The sequence below is a fragment of the Prionailurus bengalensis genome, chromosome F2, assembly GCF_016509475.1.
Source record: "Prionailurus bengalensis isolate Pbe53 chromosome F2, Fcat_Pben_1.1_paternal_pri, whole genome shotgun sequence".
Classification (NCBI taxonomy): Eukaryota; Metazoa; Chordata; class Mammalia; order Carnivora; family Felidae; genus Prionailurus; species Prionailurus bengalensis.
In genome coordinates, this window is record NC_057353.1 from 38,232,606 (window position 1) to 38,254,909 (window position 22,304).

The following is a 22,304-nucleotide window of genomic DNA, read 5'->3' on the forward strand; positions in this document are numbered from 1 at the left end:
ATTTATTGTATCCATTTTGGTGAAATGTGATGGCGGTGACACAGAAATATAAAGCGCTAAGAACAGCAAAGACATACTGTTTGTGGGATGACTGGTTTTACTGTATAGAAGGACTAAGAGTAGGGAGCCCAGAAACACACCTCGCATCTATTACCACAAGGTGGCAGAGGACCACCCTTTCGATAAACAGAGCTAGGATGACCGGATATTCATGTAGAAAAAAGTAAAACTTGGCCCCTACCGCACATCATACAGTAAAATCAACTGCAGATGGATTGATTACAAGATTTAATATGGGATGTTCTGTATCTTTCAATGGAAAAATTATTTCTTAAAAATACAATTCCATTCTATTATTACTTACAGTTTGGTTATATTATACATTTGTGTACTTTCCTGAGTTATATTTCATAATAAGATTAAAAATCTAGTGAGAATCTAGTGAAAATACTAAAGAAAAATATTTTAGAATATAAAATTAGAAAACTACTTACTGGTTTTTGAAGTACAATGGGATGATCAGGCAGGAAGTCTGGTTTTTTTCTGCAGATGGAAACACTTGAGAGCTTCAACAGGAAATCTCTGCTGTATTTAATTCTCTCTATAGATATTAAATATCAAGTGCAATGTTACAAAATACATAACTATTCCAGAACAGTTTTTGGTTCATTTCTTTCTGCATGTCCCTTAATAGTCCATTATTTTATAAAAAGATGAGTAATTTCTATGCAAAAGAGAAGAAAGGCAAAAAATTTTGAAAAGTACCTACTGCCTCCCATTTTCCTTTTACATGGAAAGGAAGCCAAGTAACCCAGGAAAAATGGAAGGGAGAGAACTATTTCAGAAAACTGGTAATGCATGGCTTCTTTCATCTGGTTATTTATATCTAGTGAAGGGCTCTTGCATTATAAAATATAACAGCAGTAACACCTGTTGGGCAATTCAGACCCTGCCAAAATGGAACCCTAATAAGCCTATCTAGTCTTCATATTAACTTAAAATGTAAGACAATCAAAGTAAATTCAAAAAAATTTATTATACATCTGTGCATGAAAGGTGTGCTAAGTAATGGTGAAAAAGATCTAAGATAGACTCCCCCCCCCTTTTTTTTTTAAGAGAGAGAGCATGAATACAAGCAGGGGAGGGAGACAGAATCGCAAGCAGGCTCCACACTCCGTGTGACTCGATCCCATGACCCTGGGTTCATGACCTGAGCAGAAATCAACAGTTGGATGCTCAACCGACTGAGCCACCCTATCTTTAAATGGGAATAAAAACAATGCTTCAAATATCTGCATATTTCTTTTCAGAAACTATCACCAAAAAAGACCACTTGCTGAGCCAGCAGAGCAATATACTTAAAATACTAACACAAAAGAAATGACAACCTAGAATTGTGAAAAGAGAAAAAAAAAATTGTGAAAGAGATATTGTGAAAGAGAAAAAAAAAAAATACACACACACACACACACACACACACACACACACACACACTGGTCTCTGTCCTTGGTTTCTGGCACAAAGCTCCTAAAACCCTTGTAATTTCTTAAGTGATAAGAATGCTAGGAGCATCTTTTCAAATATTTGGTTTCTGATCCTCCTTCTGACACAGCTCTTAAATATCTTTGCATTTCCTGGGTGACAGAAATGTCCTTTGTTCTAAGGAGGTGACTTTTGGTGGACTCCTGGACAGGGGCTGGTCAACAGGAGTTGTCAACCAAGCCATGATTAGAAACTTGAAACTTGTAGCCCACCCCCCACCTCCTTCTAGAAGGGGAGGGACTGGAGATTGAACTAATGAGTGATCATGCCACATGATGATGCCTCCATAAAAATCCCAAAAATATGAGGTGTGGAGAGCTTCTGGGTTGGTAAACACATCCATCAAATCCATGTACCAGGAGGGTGGCACACCCCAACTCCACAGGGACAGAAGTTCCCACATTTGAGACCCTTCTAGACTTTTCCCTATGTATCATTTCATTTGGCTCTTTATCTGTATCCTTTATCATAGCTTTTATTATATAATAAACTGGTAAATGTTAGATCACCCTAAGTTCTGTGAGCAGTTCTAGCAAATGATTGAATCCAAGAAGAGAAACTTGGAAACCTCCAATTTGTAGCCAACTTGGATAGAAATTCTGGGTAATCCAGGGACCTACTGCTTGCAACTGTCATCTGAAGTGAAGGGTAGTGTTGTGAGTCTGAGCCCTTAATCTGTGGGGTCTAAACTAATTCCAGTTAGTGTGAAAACTGAATTGTAGGATACCCAGCTGGTGTTGCAGAGAATTGATATTGATATCTGGAAAAATGATACATCTAATGTCAGAAGTGAAGTGTTGTGAATATAGTACAGTACTGAGAGTAGAGAAAGAAACAGAGGAGAGGTTTTTTACACCTTACACCTAACCAGTGGAAAATCTTGGAATACTCGTGAGTTAAAAGACATTTTCAGAAGATAAAAAAAAATTAGAAGAATTTGTCACTAGTAGCGTTGATCTGTAAGAAATGCTACAAGAAGTTTTTCAGGTTGAAGGGAAATGATACTAGACAGAAACTTTAATATTCAGAAATGAAGAATAAAAGAAAAAGGGTAAGTAGCTTGACAAATACAATGGCCTCCTGTTTTTCCCACTGAGTTTTATAAAAGTGTATGACTGTTAAAAGCAAAACTTATGACACTCGTTGAGAATAGGATGCATACAATTACAACAAAAAGGTCAGGGCAGTGGTGGAAAGGGAAGGAACCTACACATGGTTGCAAGGTCTTACCATCACCATTTCACATGAAGTAGTTTAATATTAACAAGTACACGGAGTTAGGTATTATAATCCCTACACCAACAATTTAGAAACACAAGAAAATATAGCTAACAATCCAAAAGATATAATCAAATACCAACAAAAATTCAAAAATATCCAAAAGGAGGCAGAAAAAGAAAAAAAATGGAACAAAATAAAAAATAATAGGCCTAAATCCAACCACATCACCTTAAATGTTAATGGTCTAAATCAGGAGTCAACAAACTTTTTTTTATAAAAGACCTGATAGTAAATATTTGAGAGTTTTGGAACATACAGTCTCTGTCACAACTACTCAGTCTTATAATGCATAAGCAGCCCAGAAAATAAAGCATGTGGCTGTGTTCCAATAAAATGTAATTTCCTAAACAAGGATTTGAACTGAGGGACACAGTTTGCTAACTCTTAGGTTAAACACTGCAGTTAAAGGCCATAAATTGACAAAGTGGATTAAAAAAAGAAAACCCTACTATTATATGCTGCCTGCAAGATATATACAGATAGGTTGAAAGTAAATGGATATAAAAAGATATACCATGCAAAAAATAGGAATAAGAAGGCTGGAGTAGCTATTTTAATATCAACTAAAGAGATAATTACTGATACGTTGTGTCTAATGACAAAGTTTCAAAATACATGGAAGGAAATAAAAGAAATAGACAATTCCACAAAAACATAAGAAAATATAAAACTACCTCTTCAGCAGTTTATAGAACTGGACAAAAAATTAGAAAATACTTAGATCTGCACAATATCAACATCTTAATTTAACAATTATAGAAACTACATCAACAACTGAAAAATACAAATTATTTTCAAATAGACCGTGTTCTGGGCTATAAAACAAGTCTCAATAAAGTTAAGGGGCTTGAAAAAAGAGGACTCAAAATCACAAATAATGAGACATTACAAAAATAATACCAGACATACAAAAAATTACATACAAAGAGACTTCTATTAACAATTATACATCAAACAAATTTGACAACCTGTAAGAAATGGGTAAATTCCTAGAAATATATAATCTCTCAAAACTGAATCATGAAGAAGAGAAAATCTGAACAAATTATTAGCAGGGAGACTGTTACCAACAATTAAAAACCTCCCATCAAATAAAAATCTAGGACCAGATGACATCACTGATGAATTCTAGCAAACATTCAAGGAATTAATGCCAATCCTTCTGAAACTTTTCCAAGAAACAGAAGAGGAGGGAATTCTTCTAAACTCATGAGACTAGCATTACCCTGATACAAAATGAGAAAAGGATGCCACAAAAAAATTCAAGCCTTGATAAATAGATGCAAAAATCCTCAACAAAATATTAGTGAACAAAGTTCAACAATACATTAAAAAGATCATAGTGGTGGGTACAGAGGAAACATACTTCAACATAATAAAATCAATGTATCATGAACCCACAGGTAAAATCATATCCAATGGTTAAACCTGAAAGCTTTTTCTCTAAGATCAGGAACCAGACAAGGATGTCCACTCTTGTCATTTTTATTCAACATAGTACTAGAAGTCCTAGCCACAGCAATCAGACAAGAAAAAGAAATAGAGGGCATCCAAACTGGTAAGAAAGAAGTTAAAACTGTCACTATTTGCAGATTACATGGTAGTATATATGGAGAACACTAAAGACTCCATGAAAAACCTATCAGACTAAGTGAATTCGGTCAGGTGCAGGATACAAAATTAAAAATCAGGAATCTATTACATTTCTACACACTAATTACAAATTATCATAAAGAGAAATTAAGAAAATATCCCATTTACAACTGCATCAGAAAAATAAAATACCTAGGAATAAATTTAGTCAAGGAGGTGAAAAACCTACACTCTAAAAACTGTAAAACACTCGGGGCACCTGGGTGACTCAGTCGGTTGAGCATCCGACTTCAGCTCTGGTCATGATCTCTCAGTTCATGGGTTTGAGCCCTACATCAGGCTCTGTGCTAACAGCTTGGAGCCTGGAGCCTATTTCAGATCTGTGTCTCCTTCTCTCTCTGCCCCTCCGCCATCCACTCATGCTCTCTCTCAAAAAAAAAAAAAAAATTAAAAAATTAAATAAAATAAAAAAATAAAAAATAAAAACTGTAAGACACTCATAAAAGAAACTGAAGATGACACAAGTAAGTGGAAAGATATCCCATGCTCATGGGCTGGAAGATCTGATATTGCTAAAATTTTCATATTACCCAATGCAACTTACAGATTTAATGCAATCCCTATCAAAATACTAATGGCATTGGGGCACCTGGGTGGCTGGGTTGGTTAAGCGTCCGACTTCAGCTCAGATCATGATCTTGCAGTCTGTGAGTTCAAGCCCCTCATCAGGCTCTGTGCTGACAGCTCAGAACCTGGAGCCTGCTTCAGATTCTGTCTCCCTCTCTCTCTGCCTCTCTCTCTCTCTCTCAAAAATAAGCATAAAAAAATACTAATGGCATTTTCACAGAAATGGAACAACAACAAAAATCCTAAAACGTGTATGGAACCAAAAAAGACCATGAGCAGCCAAATCTATCTTGAGGAAGAACAAAGCTGGAGTTATCACACTCCAATTTCAAACTATACTACAACGCTATAGCGATCAAAACATTATGGTACTGGCACAAAAGAAATATCAATGAAACAGAAGTGGGAGCCCAGAAATAAACCCTCATTTATATGGTCAATTAATCTATGATAATCTATACAAAAGAATGAAACTGGACCACTTTCTTATACAACACACAAAAATAAAATGGATTAAAGAGCGAAAAGTAAGACTTAAAACCATAAAACTCCTAAAATAAAATATAAGGCAGTAATCTCTTGGACCTCAGTCTTAGCAATATTTTTTTGGATCTGTCTCTTAGGAGAGAAAAAAGCAAAAATAATTGGGACTATATCAAATTAAAAAGCTTTTGAAAGGCAAAAGAAACAGTCAACAAAATGAAAAGTCAACCTACTGAATGGGAGAAGATATGTGCAAATGATACATTTGATAATGGTTAACATCTAAAATATATAAAGAACTCAACAACTCAACACCAAAAAATCCAATTAAAAAATGGGCAGAGAAGCTGAATAGACATTTTTCCCAAAAAAATAAGCATACAGATGACAGACCCATGAAAATATGCTCAACATTTAAATATCAGAGAAATGCAAATCAAAACCACAATTAGCTATCACTTCATACCAGTCAAAATTGCTAGTATCAAAAAGACAAGAAATAACGAACACTGACAAAGATATGGAGAAAAGGGAACTCATGTACTGTTGGTGGAAATGTAAATTGGTATAGCCACTCTGAAACACAGTATTGAAGTTTCCTCAAAAAATTAAAAATGGAAATATAAAATCCAGCAATTCCACTTCTGAGTATTTACCCAAAGAAAACAAATACACTAATTCAAAATATATTTGTACCCCTATGTTCACTGCAGCGTTATTTATAATAACCAAAATATGGAAGCATCCTGTCTACTGATAATGTATAAAGAGATATATATACATACACAATGGAATGTTAATCATAAAAAAGAATGAAATCTTGTCATTTGTGACAACATGAATGATCTTAGAGGGTATTAAGCAAAGTGAAATAACTCAGAGAGAGAAAGACAATACTGCACAACCTCACTTATATGTGGAATTAGAAAAAAAAATCTGAGGTCACAGAGCAGATTGGTGGTTGCCAGAAACAGGGGGTGAAGAGTGGATAAAGTAGGGAAAGGGGGTCAAAAGGTATAAATTTCCAGTTATAAAATAAATAAATCATGGGGATGTAATGTGCAGCATGGTGACTATAGTTAATGATACTGTATTGCACATTTGAAAGTTGCAGAGAGTACAACATAAAGTTCTCAACATGAGGAAATAAGAATTTGTAACTATGTATGGTGACAAATGTTAACTAGACTTATTGAGATGGTCATTTTCCAATATACAAATTTTGAATCATGTTGTACACATCAAACTAATATAATGTGCATGTCAATTTTACTCCAATAAAAAATGCAAAAAAAAATAAATTTAAGAGACTTGAAATCATACAGACTCTGATAAAGTTAAGAAATCTATAATAAGAAATCCAGAAAAACTTCAAATATCTTAGAATTAAACAACATACTTTAAAATAATTCACAAGTCAAAGATGAAATAAGGAAATTAAAAAATATTTTAAGGTGAATGGCAATATAACATGTCAAAATTTGTGCTAAACAAATTCAGCTAAAGCAGTGGCCCAAGGGAAATTTATAAATTCTTATAAGAAAACATCTACAACAAATGACCTAACAATCTACTTTAAAATGCTAGAAAATAATAACAAAGTACAAGAAATTTCTTTTTTTTTAATTTTTTTTTTAACTTTTATTCAGTTTTGAGAGAGAGACAGAGCATGAGTTGGGGAGGAGCAGAGAGAAAGGGAGACACAGAATCTGAAGCAGGCTCCAGGCTCTAAGCTGTCAGCTCAGAGCCCGACGCGGGACTCAAACTGAAGAACGGTGAGATCATGACCTGAGCCAAAGTCAGATGCTTACCCAAGACTGAGCCACCCAGGAGCCCCAGAAATTTCTTTCTTATACTTAAGAATTTCTTAAGGAGACATCACCAAAACAGAAAACAATATATGTAATGCCAAAAGCTGGTTCTTTGAAAAAGGAGAAACAAATTTGACAAATATCAAGATAGATAAATTGATGCAGAAAAGAACACAAAAAAACAAATGCCAAGGATCAAAAAGGGATGGTTACCACAGATTGTACAGATGTTAAACAGGAAATAAGAGAATACAATGAATAACTTTAAGCCAACATTTGCCAACTTGAATAAAATGGGGGTATACTACAAGCTTTTGTTGGACCTATTTTTCATTTCTCTTTGGCAGAGAACCAGTAGTAAAACTGCCAAGTTTGTAGTAATTTGGAAATCAGGACGTCTCAGAATTGCAAAAACTAAAAATCAGATGAACTGTTAATACCAAGTGTTGGCAGGGACTAAAAGCAACTAGAATTTGCAGCTATTGCTGGCGATAGTCACCTGAAACAAATTTGTCATGAAGTTAGGCACACATTTACCATATGACCCAGTAATCCCACTTCTACCCACGAGAAATGAAAACATGTCTACCCAAAAACTTTTACAAGAATGTTCATAGAAACATTGGTTATGCTTTCCAGGGGCACCTAGGTGGCTCAGTCAGTTAAGTTTATGATTCTTGGTGTTGGCTCAGGTCATGATCTCATGGTTTGTGGGTCTGAGCCCCATGTGGGACTTCCACTCTGTCAGCACGGAGCCTGTGTTGTCTCCCTCTCTCTCTGCCCTTCATTTTGAGTATACAATTGAATGACTTTTGGTATACTTACAGAGTTGGGAAACCATTGTCACAATCTATTTTTGGAATACTTATACTCTAACATATAATATTAGACACCTCACTCCCATTTGTAGTCACTCCCCATTCTCAATCCCATCCCATCTAAGCAATTACTTCCTTTCTATGGATTTGCCTTTTCTAGAAACTGTATATAAATGGAATCAATCATACAATGTCCAATATTTTGTGTCTGGCTTCTTCACTTAGCATAACCTTTAGAAATTCATTCTATCTAGCCAAACTATCAGTCAAGCATGTAATTAGTACATTTTCAAATACATAAATTCAAAGAATTTACCAAACTAATACTTTTTTTGAAGCTCCTGGAAAATGAACTTAAGCAAAATGAGGAGGTAAATCAAAAAAGAAGAAAACAAAGGGATCAGGAAACAGAAGAGAGTAATGTCAGCCAAAGGGACGAAGAAAGAAACCCTAGAAGTCTATTCTTCTACCAAAGCAACAAATAAACTGTCAAAAAACTTCCAGAACCAACTTTTTTCTGAATTCTGGAATCAAAAGCTAACAAAACCAGAGGGATGCTTACGTCCTAATCCAGCTTGGCAGTGGCCTTGAAAACAAATGCTCTCTTTCCTGACACAGGCCCCCAGGACTGGAGAGAAGAGTGCAAACCATATTCTCAGAGAACTGTGGTTGTTCATTTTTACCTGTCTGGTGACTCACTAAAGAATCATCTCAAAGGATTTGCCTAGTTATATCTCAACTAAAAACTATCTCAGGGAGAAGACTGCTATCTGAATCCATTTGACAAAACATTTATAGGGAAATATATTAGCCAGTTCCACCTGGGACAAGGGATAACAATTAAAGCAAACAATAGGAAAACTCAGAAAGCTTGGGAAGAAAACTAGGGAAAAAGATGCTTTTGGGAATAAGGCCACTGAAAGACTCAAATGTTCCCAGGAATCTAGAAGACTACATGCATGCTAAAGGCTAGGTTCATGCTCAGAAAGGCTTGAGAAGGTCCTAAGATGTCACCTCTGGCTAACCTTCAGGTTCCTCGGAAACAAGTAAAGTCAAAGGAAGAGCTGTAAAATGCCAAACTGAGTACTGAAAGCAGACCCCAACACATATATAGAAGCAAACCATATGCAAAGATTTGGGAAAGGGTTTTTTTTTTCCTTTTCTGTTTTTTTTGGTTCTAGGTATTGAAGGAATTCTTTGCTCAATCATCAGCTGACCATGAAGATATCAGAACAGAGATGTGAGTGGCCACATGTGAAAAACACAGACTTTACAATGTCAGTTCAGAAAAGTCACCAAACAACAAAAATGACAAGCAGCAACAACAGACCTTAAAAAAGGGAGAAAATCTGATTTCCAGAGTTAACACATTATATTCAAAATACTCAGTTTTCAAGTACAATGCATGCTAAGAATTAAGCGAGTATGGCCCCCAACGTAGGAAAAGAAAAAAAAAGAAATAGAAACTTTCTCTGAGGATGCAGATATTGGACGTACTAGAAAAGACTTTAAATAAACTACCTTAAACATGCTTGAAGAACTAAAGGAAATCTTGAGACAATGTCTTGCCAAGCAGAAAATATCAATAAAGAAATCAAAATCATAAAGAGGAACCAAACAAATTCTGAAGAAAAAAGTACAATAACCAAAGTGAAAAATTCATTAGAATGGTTCAACAGCAGATATGAGCAGGTAGAGAAAGAATCCGCAAATCTAAAGATAAGTCAATTGACATTACCCAGTGTGAGGAGTATAAAGAAAAAAGAATTAAAAATGAACAGAGCCTAAGAGATCTGTGTGACCACAGCTAGAATAGCAACAAATGCATAATGGGAGCCACAGGAAGAGAAAGAGCAAAAAGAATGTTTGAAAAAATAATAAGAGAAAACTTCCCAAATCTGATGAAATACACACACTGACACAATCAAGAAGCTCAATGGACTACAAACTGAATACGCTCAAAGAGATTCACACCGAGATGCCATTACAAGTAAACTGTTATAAGACAATTTTGAGGTCAGTAAGAGTAGCAGTTTGTCACTTATAAGGGATTCTCAATTGGATGAAAACACTGATTTCTCATCAGAAATCACAGGGACCGGAAGGCAGTGGGAAGACAAAGTACTGAAAACAAAAAACTCTCAACCAAAAATATCTACTACCAGCAAAACTACCTTTAGAAATGAAAAAGAACCTAAGACAGTCATAGATAAGCAAAAACTGAGATTTCATTGTTTGTAAACTTGCCTTAGAGAAAATGCTAAAGGGAATCTTTTAAGCTGAAATAAAAAAGTACAAAGTAACTGGAACCCACATTGAGAAGTAAACACTAGTAAACCTAACTACATTGGTAAGTTAAAAACTAGTAGCAATGAATTTCTGGATGTAACTCCCCTTTATTTCTATGTGATTTGAAAGAGAAATAGAGGGGCGCCTGGGTGGCGCAGTCGGTTAAGCATCCAACTTCAGCCAGGTCACGATCTTGCGGTCCGTGAGTTCGAGCCCCGCGTCGGGCTCTGGGCCGATGGCTCGGAGCCTGGAGCCTGTTTCCGATTCTGTGTCTCCCTCTCTCTCTGCCCCTCCCCCGTTCATGCTCTGTCTCTCTCTGTCCCAAAAATAAATAAACGTTGAAAAAAAAATTAAAAAAAAAAAAAGAGGAATAGATAAAAATTCAGAATTATATATCTAGGTTGATAGATTACACAACATGTAAAGATGGAATTTGTGACAATGCCAATGTAAAGGTGGAATGAAACTATAGGAGCAAAATTTTTTTATAATATTGAAACTAAATGGATATTAATTCAAACTAGATTGTGTAAATTAAAGTTATTTCCCAGTGCAACCACTAGGAAAATAACCTCAAAATATACAGTAAGGGATGGGGTGTTTGCATGGCTCAGTCGGTTGAGCTTCTGACTCTTGATTTCACCTTAGGTCATGATCTCATGGTCATGGGTTCAAGCCCTGCACAGAGCTCCATGCTTACAGTGCAGAGCCTGACTAGGATTCTCTCTCTCCTCTCTCTTTGTCCCTCCCCCACTCAGGCATGTGTGTGTATCTCTCTCTCTCTCTCAAAATAAATAAACTTAAAAAAAATATATAGTAAGGGAAATGAAAAGGAAAAAAACGATACAGTAGAATCTATTAAACAATAAAGAGAATATTTCATTAAGAGGAAATGAAAAACAAAAAGGATATAAAAGTTATAGAAATAGCAAAATGGGTGGAGTCAGTCCTTCCTTATTAGAAATTACAATTAATTGTCAGTAATAAACACTCCAATTAAAAGGTGTGGATTGGCAAAATGGATTAAAAATAGGACCCAATCATATGCTGTCTACACATACTCACTTTAGATTCAATTACAAAAATAAGCTGAAAGTGAATGAATGAAAAGATATTTGATGCAGACAATAACCAAAAGATAGCTGGAATGGGTATATCAGTAACAGATGAAAACAGACAAAAATTGTTATAATAGATAAATAGGTAATATCATATATACATATGTGTACATACATATATGTATATATGATGTTAAAAGGGTCAATTCATTAAAGTGATAATAATTATATAGTACCTAACAACAGAAGAAAAAAACAGACCAAATTGGAGGAACACAGAGTTTAATAACAACAACTGGAGACTCCAAAACCCCACTCTCAATAATGAACCGAAAACTAGACAGAAGATCAACAAGGAAATAAATGGCGGGCATGAACAACATTATAAGCCAACTAAACCTAACAAGCATATACAGAATACTTCACTCAAAAACACCAGAATATACATTCTTCTGAAGTACACATGAAACTTTCTCCAGGATGAACCACCTTAGGCTACAGAGTAAGGCTTAATTTAAAAAACAACGGTATCATACAAAATATCCTCTCCAACCATAATCCAATGAACCTAGAAATCAATAACAGAAGTAAAACTGGAAAATGCATAAATTCGTAGAAATTAGAAACATACTTTCAAACCAATGGATCAAAGAATACTGAGAAAATATAGAGACAAAAGAAAACAAAGACACAACTTTAAAAGATACAGCAAGGGGCGCCTGGGTGGCGCAGTCAGTTAAGCGTCCGACTTCAGCCAGGTCACGATCTCGCGGTCCGTGAGTTCGAGCCCCGCGTCAGGCTCTGGGCTGATGGCTCGGAGCCTGGAGCCTGTTTCCGATTCTGTGTCTCCCTCTCTCTCTGCCCCTCCCCCGTTCATGCTCTGTCTCTCTCTGTCCCAAAAATAAATAAAAACGTTGAAAAAAAATTAAAAAAAAAAAAAGATACAGCAAAAGCAGCGCTCAGAGCAAAAGTTATAACTACAAATACCTACTTTAAAAAAGAACAGCTCAAGTGGACCTTTGTGGCTCAGTCAGTTAAGCACTGAGTCTTGGTTTCGGCTTAGGTCACGATCTCACAGTTCGTGGGACTGAGCCCCATGTCAGGTACTACCTATGCTATCAGCACAGAGCCTGCTTGGGATTCTCGCTCTCCCTCTCCGTCCCTCCCCGGCTTGTACTCTCTCAAAATAAATAAACTTTAAAAATAAATAAATAAAAATTAAAAAGAACTCAAATACCTAACATCAAATATTAAGAACTTCTAGAAAAAGAGCAGACTAATAAAAAGCTAGCAGAATCAAATAATAAAGATTAAAGATAAATGAAATAGAGATAGAAAAGTAATAATCAATAAACCAAAAGTTGATTATTTGAAAAGATCAAAATGACAAAGGTCAACTAGAAAAAGGACTCAAATTACTAAAATCATGAATAACAAAGATTTTGTAACCTGCAACTTTGCTGAATCCATTTATTAGCTAATAATTTTTTACATTTACTATACTATGGATTTAGGATTTTGTACGTATAAGGTTGTATCACCTGTGAATAGATATAACATTACTTTGTCCCTTCCAATTTGAATGTCTTTTATTTCTTTTTCTTAACTAACTGCTCTGGTTAGAACTTGCAGTATAATGTTGAATTTAAGTGGTGAAAGTGGGTATCCTTGCCTTGTTCTTGATCTTGGTGGGGGAAAACTTGCAGTTTTTCACTACTAATTATGATGTTAGCTATGGGTTTTTGATATATACCCTTTATTATGTTGGGGAAATTCCCTTTTCCTTCTTGCTTGCTAAGAGTGTTTATTAAGAAAGGGCATTGGATTTTGTCAAATGCTTTTTCTGCATCAGCTGAGATGGTGATGGTTGTTTTTTTGTTTTGTTTTGTTTTGTTTTTGTCCCTGCCTTCTGTTAATGTGGTCTATTACACAAATTGATTTTCACATACTGAACTACTCTTGGATTCTTGGGATTAATCCCACATGGCCATGGTATATAATCTTTTTTCTTTGCTGCTGGATTTGGTTTGTTAGTATTTTGTGCCTATATTCTAAGGGATATTGATCTGTAGTTTTCTTTTCACATGATGTCTTTGTCTGGCTTTGGTATCAGAGTAATACTTGCCCCAAAGAATAGTTGAGAAGTGTTCCTTCCTCTTCAATTCTTGGAAGAATTTGAGAAAGTGGTATTAATTCTTCTTTAAATGTTTGATGGAATTCACCAGTGGAGCCATCAAGTCCTGGACTTTTCTTTGGTAGGATATTTTTTGTTACAAATTCAATCTCCTAACTTGCTAGATGTTTATTCAGATATTCTATACCATCTTAAGAAGTTGTGGTAATTTCTGTGTTTTAGTAATTTTTCTATTGCATCTAGGTTATCTGCTTTGCTGGCATACACTTAACTATTTATAGTATTTTCTTATCATCCTTTTTATTTTTTGTAAGCTGACAGTAATGTCCCTACACAAAATCAACTGTATCTTCTACCCTATCAATGAACAATCAAAAAAGGAAATTAAAGGGGCGCCTGGGTGGCTAAATTGGTTGGGTATCTGACTCTTGATTTTGGCTCAGGTCATGATCTCACGGTTCACGAGTTCAAGCCCCATATTGGGCTCTACACTGGCAGTGTGGAGCCTACTTGGCATTCTCTCTGCTCTCTCTCTCATCTCTCTCTCTAAATAAACTTTAAAAAAAGGAAATTAAGAAAACAATTCCATTAGCTTGACAAAGAATAATTAGGAATAAATTAAACCAAAGAGGTACATGACTTGTACACTGAAAACTAAGATGCTGATAAAGACTAAAATAAGTGGAAATACACCCCATGTTCATGGACTGAAAAATTTAATATTGTTATAATCCCCCAAGTGATCTACAAATTCATTGTCATTGCTACCAAATTCCTTTTGAAAGAAGAGCCTTTTTTGCAGAAATGGAAAAGTTGATCTTAAAAATCACATGGAATTGCAAAAAAACCCAAATAACCAAAACAACCTTGAAAAAGAACAAAGTTGAAGACTCACACTTCCCAGTTGCAAAACTTGCTATAAAGCTATAGTAATCAAAACAGTGTGGTACTGGGACAGAATAGATATATAGATCAAAGAAACAGAACTAAAAGCCCAGGAATAAACACATACTCCTATGGTCAAATAATTTTCAACAAAGGTGCCAAGACAATTCACTGAAGAGAAAAATAGTCTAACAAACGGTGATGAGGCAACTGGATAGCCAATGCAAAAAAAAAAAAAAAAAAAGAAAATGAAGTTGGGCTTATACTTAACACCATATACAAAACCTAACTCAAAATGGATCATGACCTAAGTGTAAGAGTTAAAACTATAAAACTCATAGGGGTAAATCTCCATGATCTGAGATTTGGCAATGATTTCTAGATATGACATCAAAAGCATGAACAACAAAATAAAAAGATAAATCAGACTTCATCAATTTTTTTTTAATTTGTACATGTAAGAACACTAACAAGAGAATGAAAAGAAACTTCAGTATAGTAGAAAATATGTGCAAATTATATACCTGATATGAATATATCTGGTAAGAGCCTAGTATCAGACATCTGATAAGGGCCTAATATATATGCATCTATATATCAGATTTCTTATATACACATGTATGTGAGTGTGTATGGAGGGGGACAAGGGAAGTGAGCATGGGCAGGGGAGGGGGAAAGAAGGAAAGTAGCAGAAAGAAAACAGATCAGAGTCTAGTGTCCAGAACTTTTATAACTCAACAACAACAAAATAATCCAACCGAAATATGGTCAAGGGACTTGGATAGACCTTTCTCCAAAGAAAATACACAAATGGCCAACAAGCACACAACAAAAGACACTCAATACCCTTAGTTATTCGAGAAATGCAGACCAAAATCACAATGAGATACTTCACACCCACTGGAATTACTATAATAAAAGAAATATCCTAACAAGGACGTCAGGAAATTGAAAACTTCACACATTGTTAGTGGGGATGTAAAATGGTGCAGCCACTGTGGAAAACAGTTTGACAGTTCCTCAAAAAGTTAAACATAGAATTACCATATGACCTGGCAAGTCTACTCCCAAGTATATATCCAAGAGAAATGAAAACGGGTGTTCAAATACTTGTACAAAAATATTTATAGCTATCCATCATAGCCAAAAACTTTACAACCCAAATGTCCATCAACTAAGAGATAAATAAAATGTGGCATATCCATACAACAGAATATCATTCAGCCATAAACAGGAAGAATGAAGTACTGATACATGCTACATATGCTCCAAGAAAAAACGATGGATTGTATGCAAGACATATGCATCTCTTGGCTAAACAACTGTATTTACATAGTCATATAATATAAAGAGTGATAATGCTTTCACTAAAATTTGTGAAATGACTATATGGTGGGGAGGGGAGAAAGAAGGGTGAAGAAGTGAGGGAAGTGACATGGAAGACATTAAATTCTCATTTTCCACAATAGGCTGCCAATATAGAATATCAAAACAATTTTAAATTTGGAAACAATTTAAACATTTTATTTATAAATATGGAGTTAAATACTAGAATAAAAAGGTAATAGAGTATTTTCATAACTTTTAGACAAAAAAATTGACAAAAATTTAGACTAAATTAATAATTTTTATTTCATTAAATAAAAAGTGGCTGGTGGGGGAGACTATTGGTTATCCCCAAGAGCAGTTCTTCCCTTCTGCTTTAGTAACAGAATTTGCAGGCTACTCAGCTAAAGATTACATTTTCCAATCTGTTTTGTACAGCACGAATAAGTACTGGCCAATGAGATACCAAGTGAAAGTGATACATGCTACTTTATGGGTCATTCTTTTAAGGAGAACTACCTCTCCCCTTCCTTCCTGATGGCTAGATAAGGAACAGGATGGCTGGATCCAAGGCATTCATCTTGGGCAATGAGACAGAAGCCATACATTAAAGATGGCAAAGCAATGAGACTGAGTCCAGTAGTATTTCATCAGAGCAGAATGAACACACCAGCTCAATTATGAGCTGATACGGAAGATACAGAAATAGAGGTGCCTGGGTGGCTCAGTCAGTTAAGTGTCCGACTTCAGTTCAAGTCATGATCTCATGGCTCTTGAGTTTGAGTCCCACATTGGGCTCTGTGAGGACAACTCAGAGCCTGGAGCCTGCTTCAGATTCTGTCTCTGTCTGTCTCTCTCTGCTCCTCCCCTAATCACACTCTTTCTCTCTCTTTCAAATATAAATAAACATTAAAATTTTTTTAAATAATAAAAAATACTTAAAAAAAGATACAGATATAAACTTCTATCTTGTATAAGCCTTGTTATTATGGTCTCTCCCCTAAAGCAGTCAAACCTATAGCATGATTACTATAGCCAGAAATCAACCAAAAAAATATAATAAAACTTCCTGTGCACATGAGGTTTGCAGCTAAGCAAATATTAACTTACCATGAATACTAAGACTCCCTTATGAAATTTAAGAATTATGGTAAAAATTTACCTTTTTTAACTGGAGACTGATGTTGCTGTGGTTCATTATGACCTTGAGAAAAGGCTTGCATTCCATTCGTCTTACACTATTGAAAGAATAAGAAAATATACCTTTTAACTATGGCCTAAAAACTTTATATAACCTTTTTTTTTTTTTAGCAGCCAAAACTATTTTCCTAAACAATCAAAGTATTAGTCAAGACATTATTTCTGGCCGTAAAGGATAAGCAACCTTCTAAGAATGCTTATTAAAGGCAAAAAATTCTTTCAAAATATATTCACAGATATCTTTCACTATTTGTCAGGATTTTTAACTAACTCCTCTTCTGATTCCATGCTCACCAAGAAGTACCCCGATTACAATTTAGCTTCCCGTAAATCTCCCTAGTGCATATAATAGTGGAACCAATAAGAGAATGTCAGAGCACAAGACCGTAAATTTCTCATGATAAAATAATGGGTTTTATGATTTTATAAATCAGTTTCACAAACTTGGGTCAATATATATAATCTATCCTTAAGGTAGATCATCTCTTGGGGCACCTGGGTGGATCAGTCGGTTGAGCTGCCGACTGGCTCGGGTCATAATCTCCCAGTTCATGAGTTTGAGCCCTAATCAGTTTCATTAAAGATGAGCCCATTTTGGGTCCTCTGTCCCCCTCTGTCTCTGCCCCTTCCCAGCTCATGCTCTCTCTCTCTCTCTCAAAAATAAATAAACATTAAAAAAAATCATCTCTTTTGCTGACAAAAATCAGTTTGCAAACAGTAGGCCATACTCTGAACCATGGTAATTCATTAAGGTAGGTTTCTCTGGAAAAATCTATCCTAAAAAATGAACATCTCTGCTCTATCAGTCATTGTAGTAGCAAGTTATAGCCCATTCCTTAAATATTCGCAAATGCTACCAAGGTAACTCCATGAAGTCAGAAAGTTATCTAACCCTATGACAAAATGAAAAGTAATGAGATAATTCTACGGTACGAGTCACCAAAATAAGTTATCAGGAAAAAAAAATCAAATTTTAACAAAATTTTTATTTTTAAGTAGAGGTAGAAAATATATGAAAATGGCAAAGATTTTCATTCTCCAAGGTTTTTGTTCCTGTTAGATTTAATAAACTATAATATGAATGTTATGGTCCTTTTTAAAAATTAGTTTTTTAAATTTCAAAATTGCAGCAGAGGCATACTTCCCTGACACTAAAATCAAGCCTAAAATCAAATTGAAAAGTACATTTTAATCTGAAAAAAAATTTAAAAACATTTTAAAAATAGTATCTAAAAGAATAAAATACTTAGTAATAAATTTAACCAAGGTGGTAAAATATTTGTATGAGGAAAACTATAAGACACTGAAGAAATTAAAGATGACACAAATAAATGGAAAGATATCCTGTGTTCATGGATTGAAAGAATATTGTTACAAAGTTCTTACTACCTAAACTGATCTACAGATTCAGTACAATCCCTTTCAAAATTCCTGTAACAGTTTTTACAGAAATAGGAAAAGCAGTTCTAAAATTCATATGGAACCACAAAAGACCCTGAGTAGCCAAAGTAATCTTGAGTAGAAGAACAAAGCTAGAGGCATCACACTTCCACACTATATTACAAAGTTATAATAATCAAAACATTACAATGCTAACATAAAAAGACATAATAGGGTGCCTGGGTAGCTCAGTCAGTAAAGCATGCAACTCTTGATCTTGGGGTCATGAGTCCCTTGGTGTAGAGATTAAAAATCTTGAAAAGATTAGATATCCACATGCAAAAGAATGAAATTGGACTCTTACACTACACAAAAATGACCTCAAAATGGATCAAAAACAAATAGAAGATCTGAAACCATAAAACTCATAGGAGAAAACATATTGAAAAAGTTCCTTGACACTGGTCTTGGCAATGATTTTTTGGATATGACATCAAAAGCACAGGCAACAAAAGCAAAATTAAGTGGGACTACATCAAACTAAAAAGCTTCTGCACAGCAAAAGCAGCAATCAACAAAATGAAACAACAACCAACAGAATGGGAGAAAATATTTGCCAACCATATTAGCAATAAGGGATTAATATCCAAAATATATAAAGATCTCATACAACACAACAGCAAAATAATAATAATAATGATAATAATAATAATAATAATATGATTTAAAAATAGGCAAAAGACCTGAATAAATATTTTTCCAAAGAAAACACACAAATGGCCAAGAAGCACATGAAAAGATGCTTAACACTGCTAAATCGTGAGGGTAATGCAAATCAAAACTAGACTGAGATACCACCTCACACCTGTTAGGAAGGCTGTTATCAAAAAGACAAGAAGTGCTAGCAAGAATGGGGGTTGGGGGCGAAAAGGAATCCTTGTACAATGATGGTGGGAATGTAAACTGGTTCAGCGATTTTGGAAAACATTATGGAAGTTCCTCAAAAAATTAAATGTAAAACTGCCATAAGATCCATCATCCCCACTTCGGGGTATACATCCAAAGGAAATAAAATCGCAGTCTTGAAGACTATGCATTCCCATGTTCACTGCATCATTATTCACGATAGCATTATTCACAAGTCCATCAACAGATGAATGGGTAAGGAAAATGTGATAGAGATATACGAAAAATATATAAATAGGATATTATTCAGCCATAAAAAGAGAAGCAAATCCTGACATATGTGACAACATGGATGAACCTGGAGGACATCATACTAAGTGAAATAAGCCAGACACAGAAAGACAAATATTGTGTGATCTCACTTATATGTGAAATTTCAAAAGTCAAATCCATAGTATTAGAGAATAGAATGGTGATTGCCAGGAGTGGAGGACAGAGAAAATGGGGAGATGCTGGTCAAAGAATACAAATTTTCAATTATAAGATAAGTTCTGGAGATCTAATATACAGCATGGTGGTTATAATTATTAATATTGTATTATATGCTTAAAATTTGCTAATTGTTCCCACCACACACACACACACACACACACACACAAACTGGTAACTATGTCAGGTGATGAACGTGGTAATTAACTTGTTATAATAATATCAAGATGTATACATTCATTAAACCAGTTGTACACCTTTATAAAAAATCATGTTGTATAACCTAAATATATTCAATTTTTGTAAATCACACGTCAAGAAATCTGAAAAAAATGTACTTTATCATTTATGCATATATTAACAACTAAAAATACTGATTATTTCAAATATACTGATTATTTCAAATCTTTCATAGCATATAAGAACTTACATCTACTAAAATTTTATGTTAGTTTGTTATCTCAATTATCATATTACAATAAAGTCATGTATAATCTTACAAATTTTACAACCTTACATAATCAAATCAATAAAATTTGAGAATTCTATAATGAAGATATGCAGAAAGTGTCATGGAAGGAATGAGTAAGAGAATAAAACTTGACTTAAAAATGTCAGGAAAGGTTTTACATAGGCGGTGATGCTTAAACAACACTTGGAGGATTAGTAGTAGTTAGGCTGGCTTAACTAGTGAAAAGTGAATGTTTATGGAAGAAAAGATCCTTATGCTAGAAAATACACAGAGCGGTAAGATATGCCAACATGGTTAAGTTGTTAATTCTTCTCAAATTCATCTTTAGACTCAATCAAATTCCAACAGACTTTCTGTAGATACTGACAAGCTCACTTAAAACTTACATGGAATTGCAAAAGACCTAGAGAGCTGAGACAAATTTGAAAAAGAATAAAGTCAGTGAATTTTCACTATCTGAAATGAAGGCTTATCATAAAGCTACAACAGTCTATAAGTAAAATGTGATGTTGACAAAAAGACGGACATATGGGACACCCATGTACAGTGTGTAACTATAGTTAACAATACTGTGTTGTATAACTGAAAGTTGCTAAAAGAATACATCTTAAATGTTCTCACCATAACAACAACAAAATAATTATGTAAAATTAAGGATGTGTTAACTAAATTGATTTTGGTAAACATTCTGCAACATATTGCATGTATCAAATCATCATCACACTGTACACCTTAAACTGACACAATGTTACATGTCAATTATACCTCCATAAACTGGGGGGAAAAGACATAAATCAATAAATAATAGGGAGTTTAGAAATAAACACACATATGATATACAAATTTTCAACACTCTTACAATTCACTGATAAAAAGACAAACAACCGAAATATTAAAAATATGCAAAATATTTGAACAGACACTTGACCAAAAAGGAAAAAAAGAAAAATACAAATGGCAAATAAGTTCATGATAAGATGCTCAATCTCATTAATCATTATGAAAATGCAAATTTAAAATATAATTAGAGGATGCAAAAATCCTCAACAAGATACTAGCCAACCGGATCCAACAATACATTAAAAGAATTATTCACCATGACCAAGTGGGATTTATACCTGGGATGCAGGGCTGATTCAACACCTGCAAAACAGTCAATATGATACATCACATCAATAAAAAGACAAAAACCACATGATCCTCTCAATAGATGCAGAGAAAGCATTTGACAAAATACAACATCCTTTCTTGATAAAAACCTTCAAGAAAGTAGGGACAGAAGGATCATACCTCAAAATGATAAAAGCCGTATATATGAAAGACCCACCACTAATATCATCCTCAATGGGGAAAAACAGAGCTTTTCCCCTAAGGTCAGGGATGTCCACTCTTGCCACTGTTATTCAACATAGTATTGGAAGTCCTAGCCTCAGCAATCAGACAACACAAAGAAATAAAACGCATTCAAATTGGCAAGGAGGAAGTCAAACTTTCACCCTTTGAAGATGACATCATACTCTATATGGAAAACCCAAAAGATTCCACCAAAACACTGCTAGAACTGATCCATGAATTCAGCAAAGTTTCAGGATATAAAATCAATGCACAGAAATCAGTTGCATTTCTATACACCAATAATGAAGCAACAGAAAGAGAAATCAAGGAACCAATCCCATTTACAATTGCACCAAAAAACCATAAAATACCAAGGAATGGTGAAAAAGCTACACACTGAAAACTATAGAAAGCTTATGAAAGAAATTAAAGGAGACACAAAAAATAGAAAAATATTCCACGTTCCTGGATTGGAAGAACAAATATTTTTAAAATGTCGATACTACCCAAAGCAATTTATACATTCAATGGAATCCCTGTCAAAGTGACACCAGCATTCTTCACCGAGCTAGAACAAACAATCCTAAAGTTTGTATGGAACCAGAAAAGATCCCAAAGAGCCAAAGCAATCTTGAAAAAGAAAACCAAAGCTGGAGGCATCACAATCCCGGACTT

The 22,304-nt window shown here is 34.6% G+C and overlaps 1 protein-coding gene across 1 annotated transcript in view; it reads right to left on the bottom strand.

The window, feature by feature from the left end:
* CF2H8orf88 (chromosome F2 C8orf88 homolog) overlaps positions 1–22,304 on the bottom strand; it is a 36,195-nt gene that overhangs the window by 1,395 nt on the left and 12,496 nt on the right. Inside the window, exons 4-5 of the mRNA XM_043601343.1 lie at positions 17,010–17,085; positions 495–601 (exon numbers count right to left, since the gene is read on the bottom strand). Coding sequence (XP_043457278.1) covers positions 495–601; positions 17,010–17,085 — 183 coding nt within the window. The remainder of the gene's footprint in view (positions 1–494; positions 602–17,009; positions 17,086–22,304) is intronic.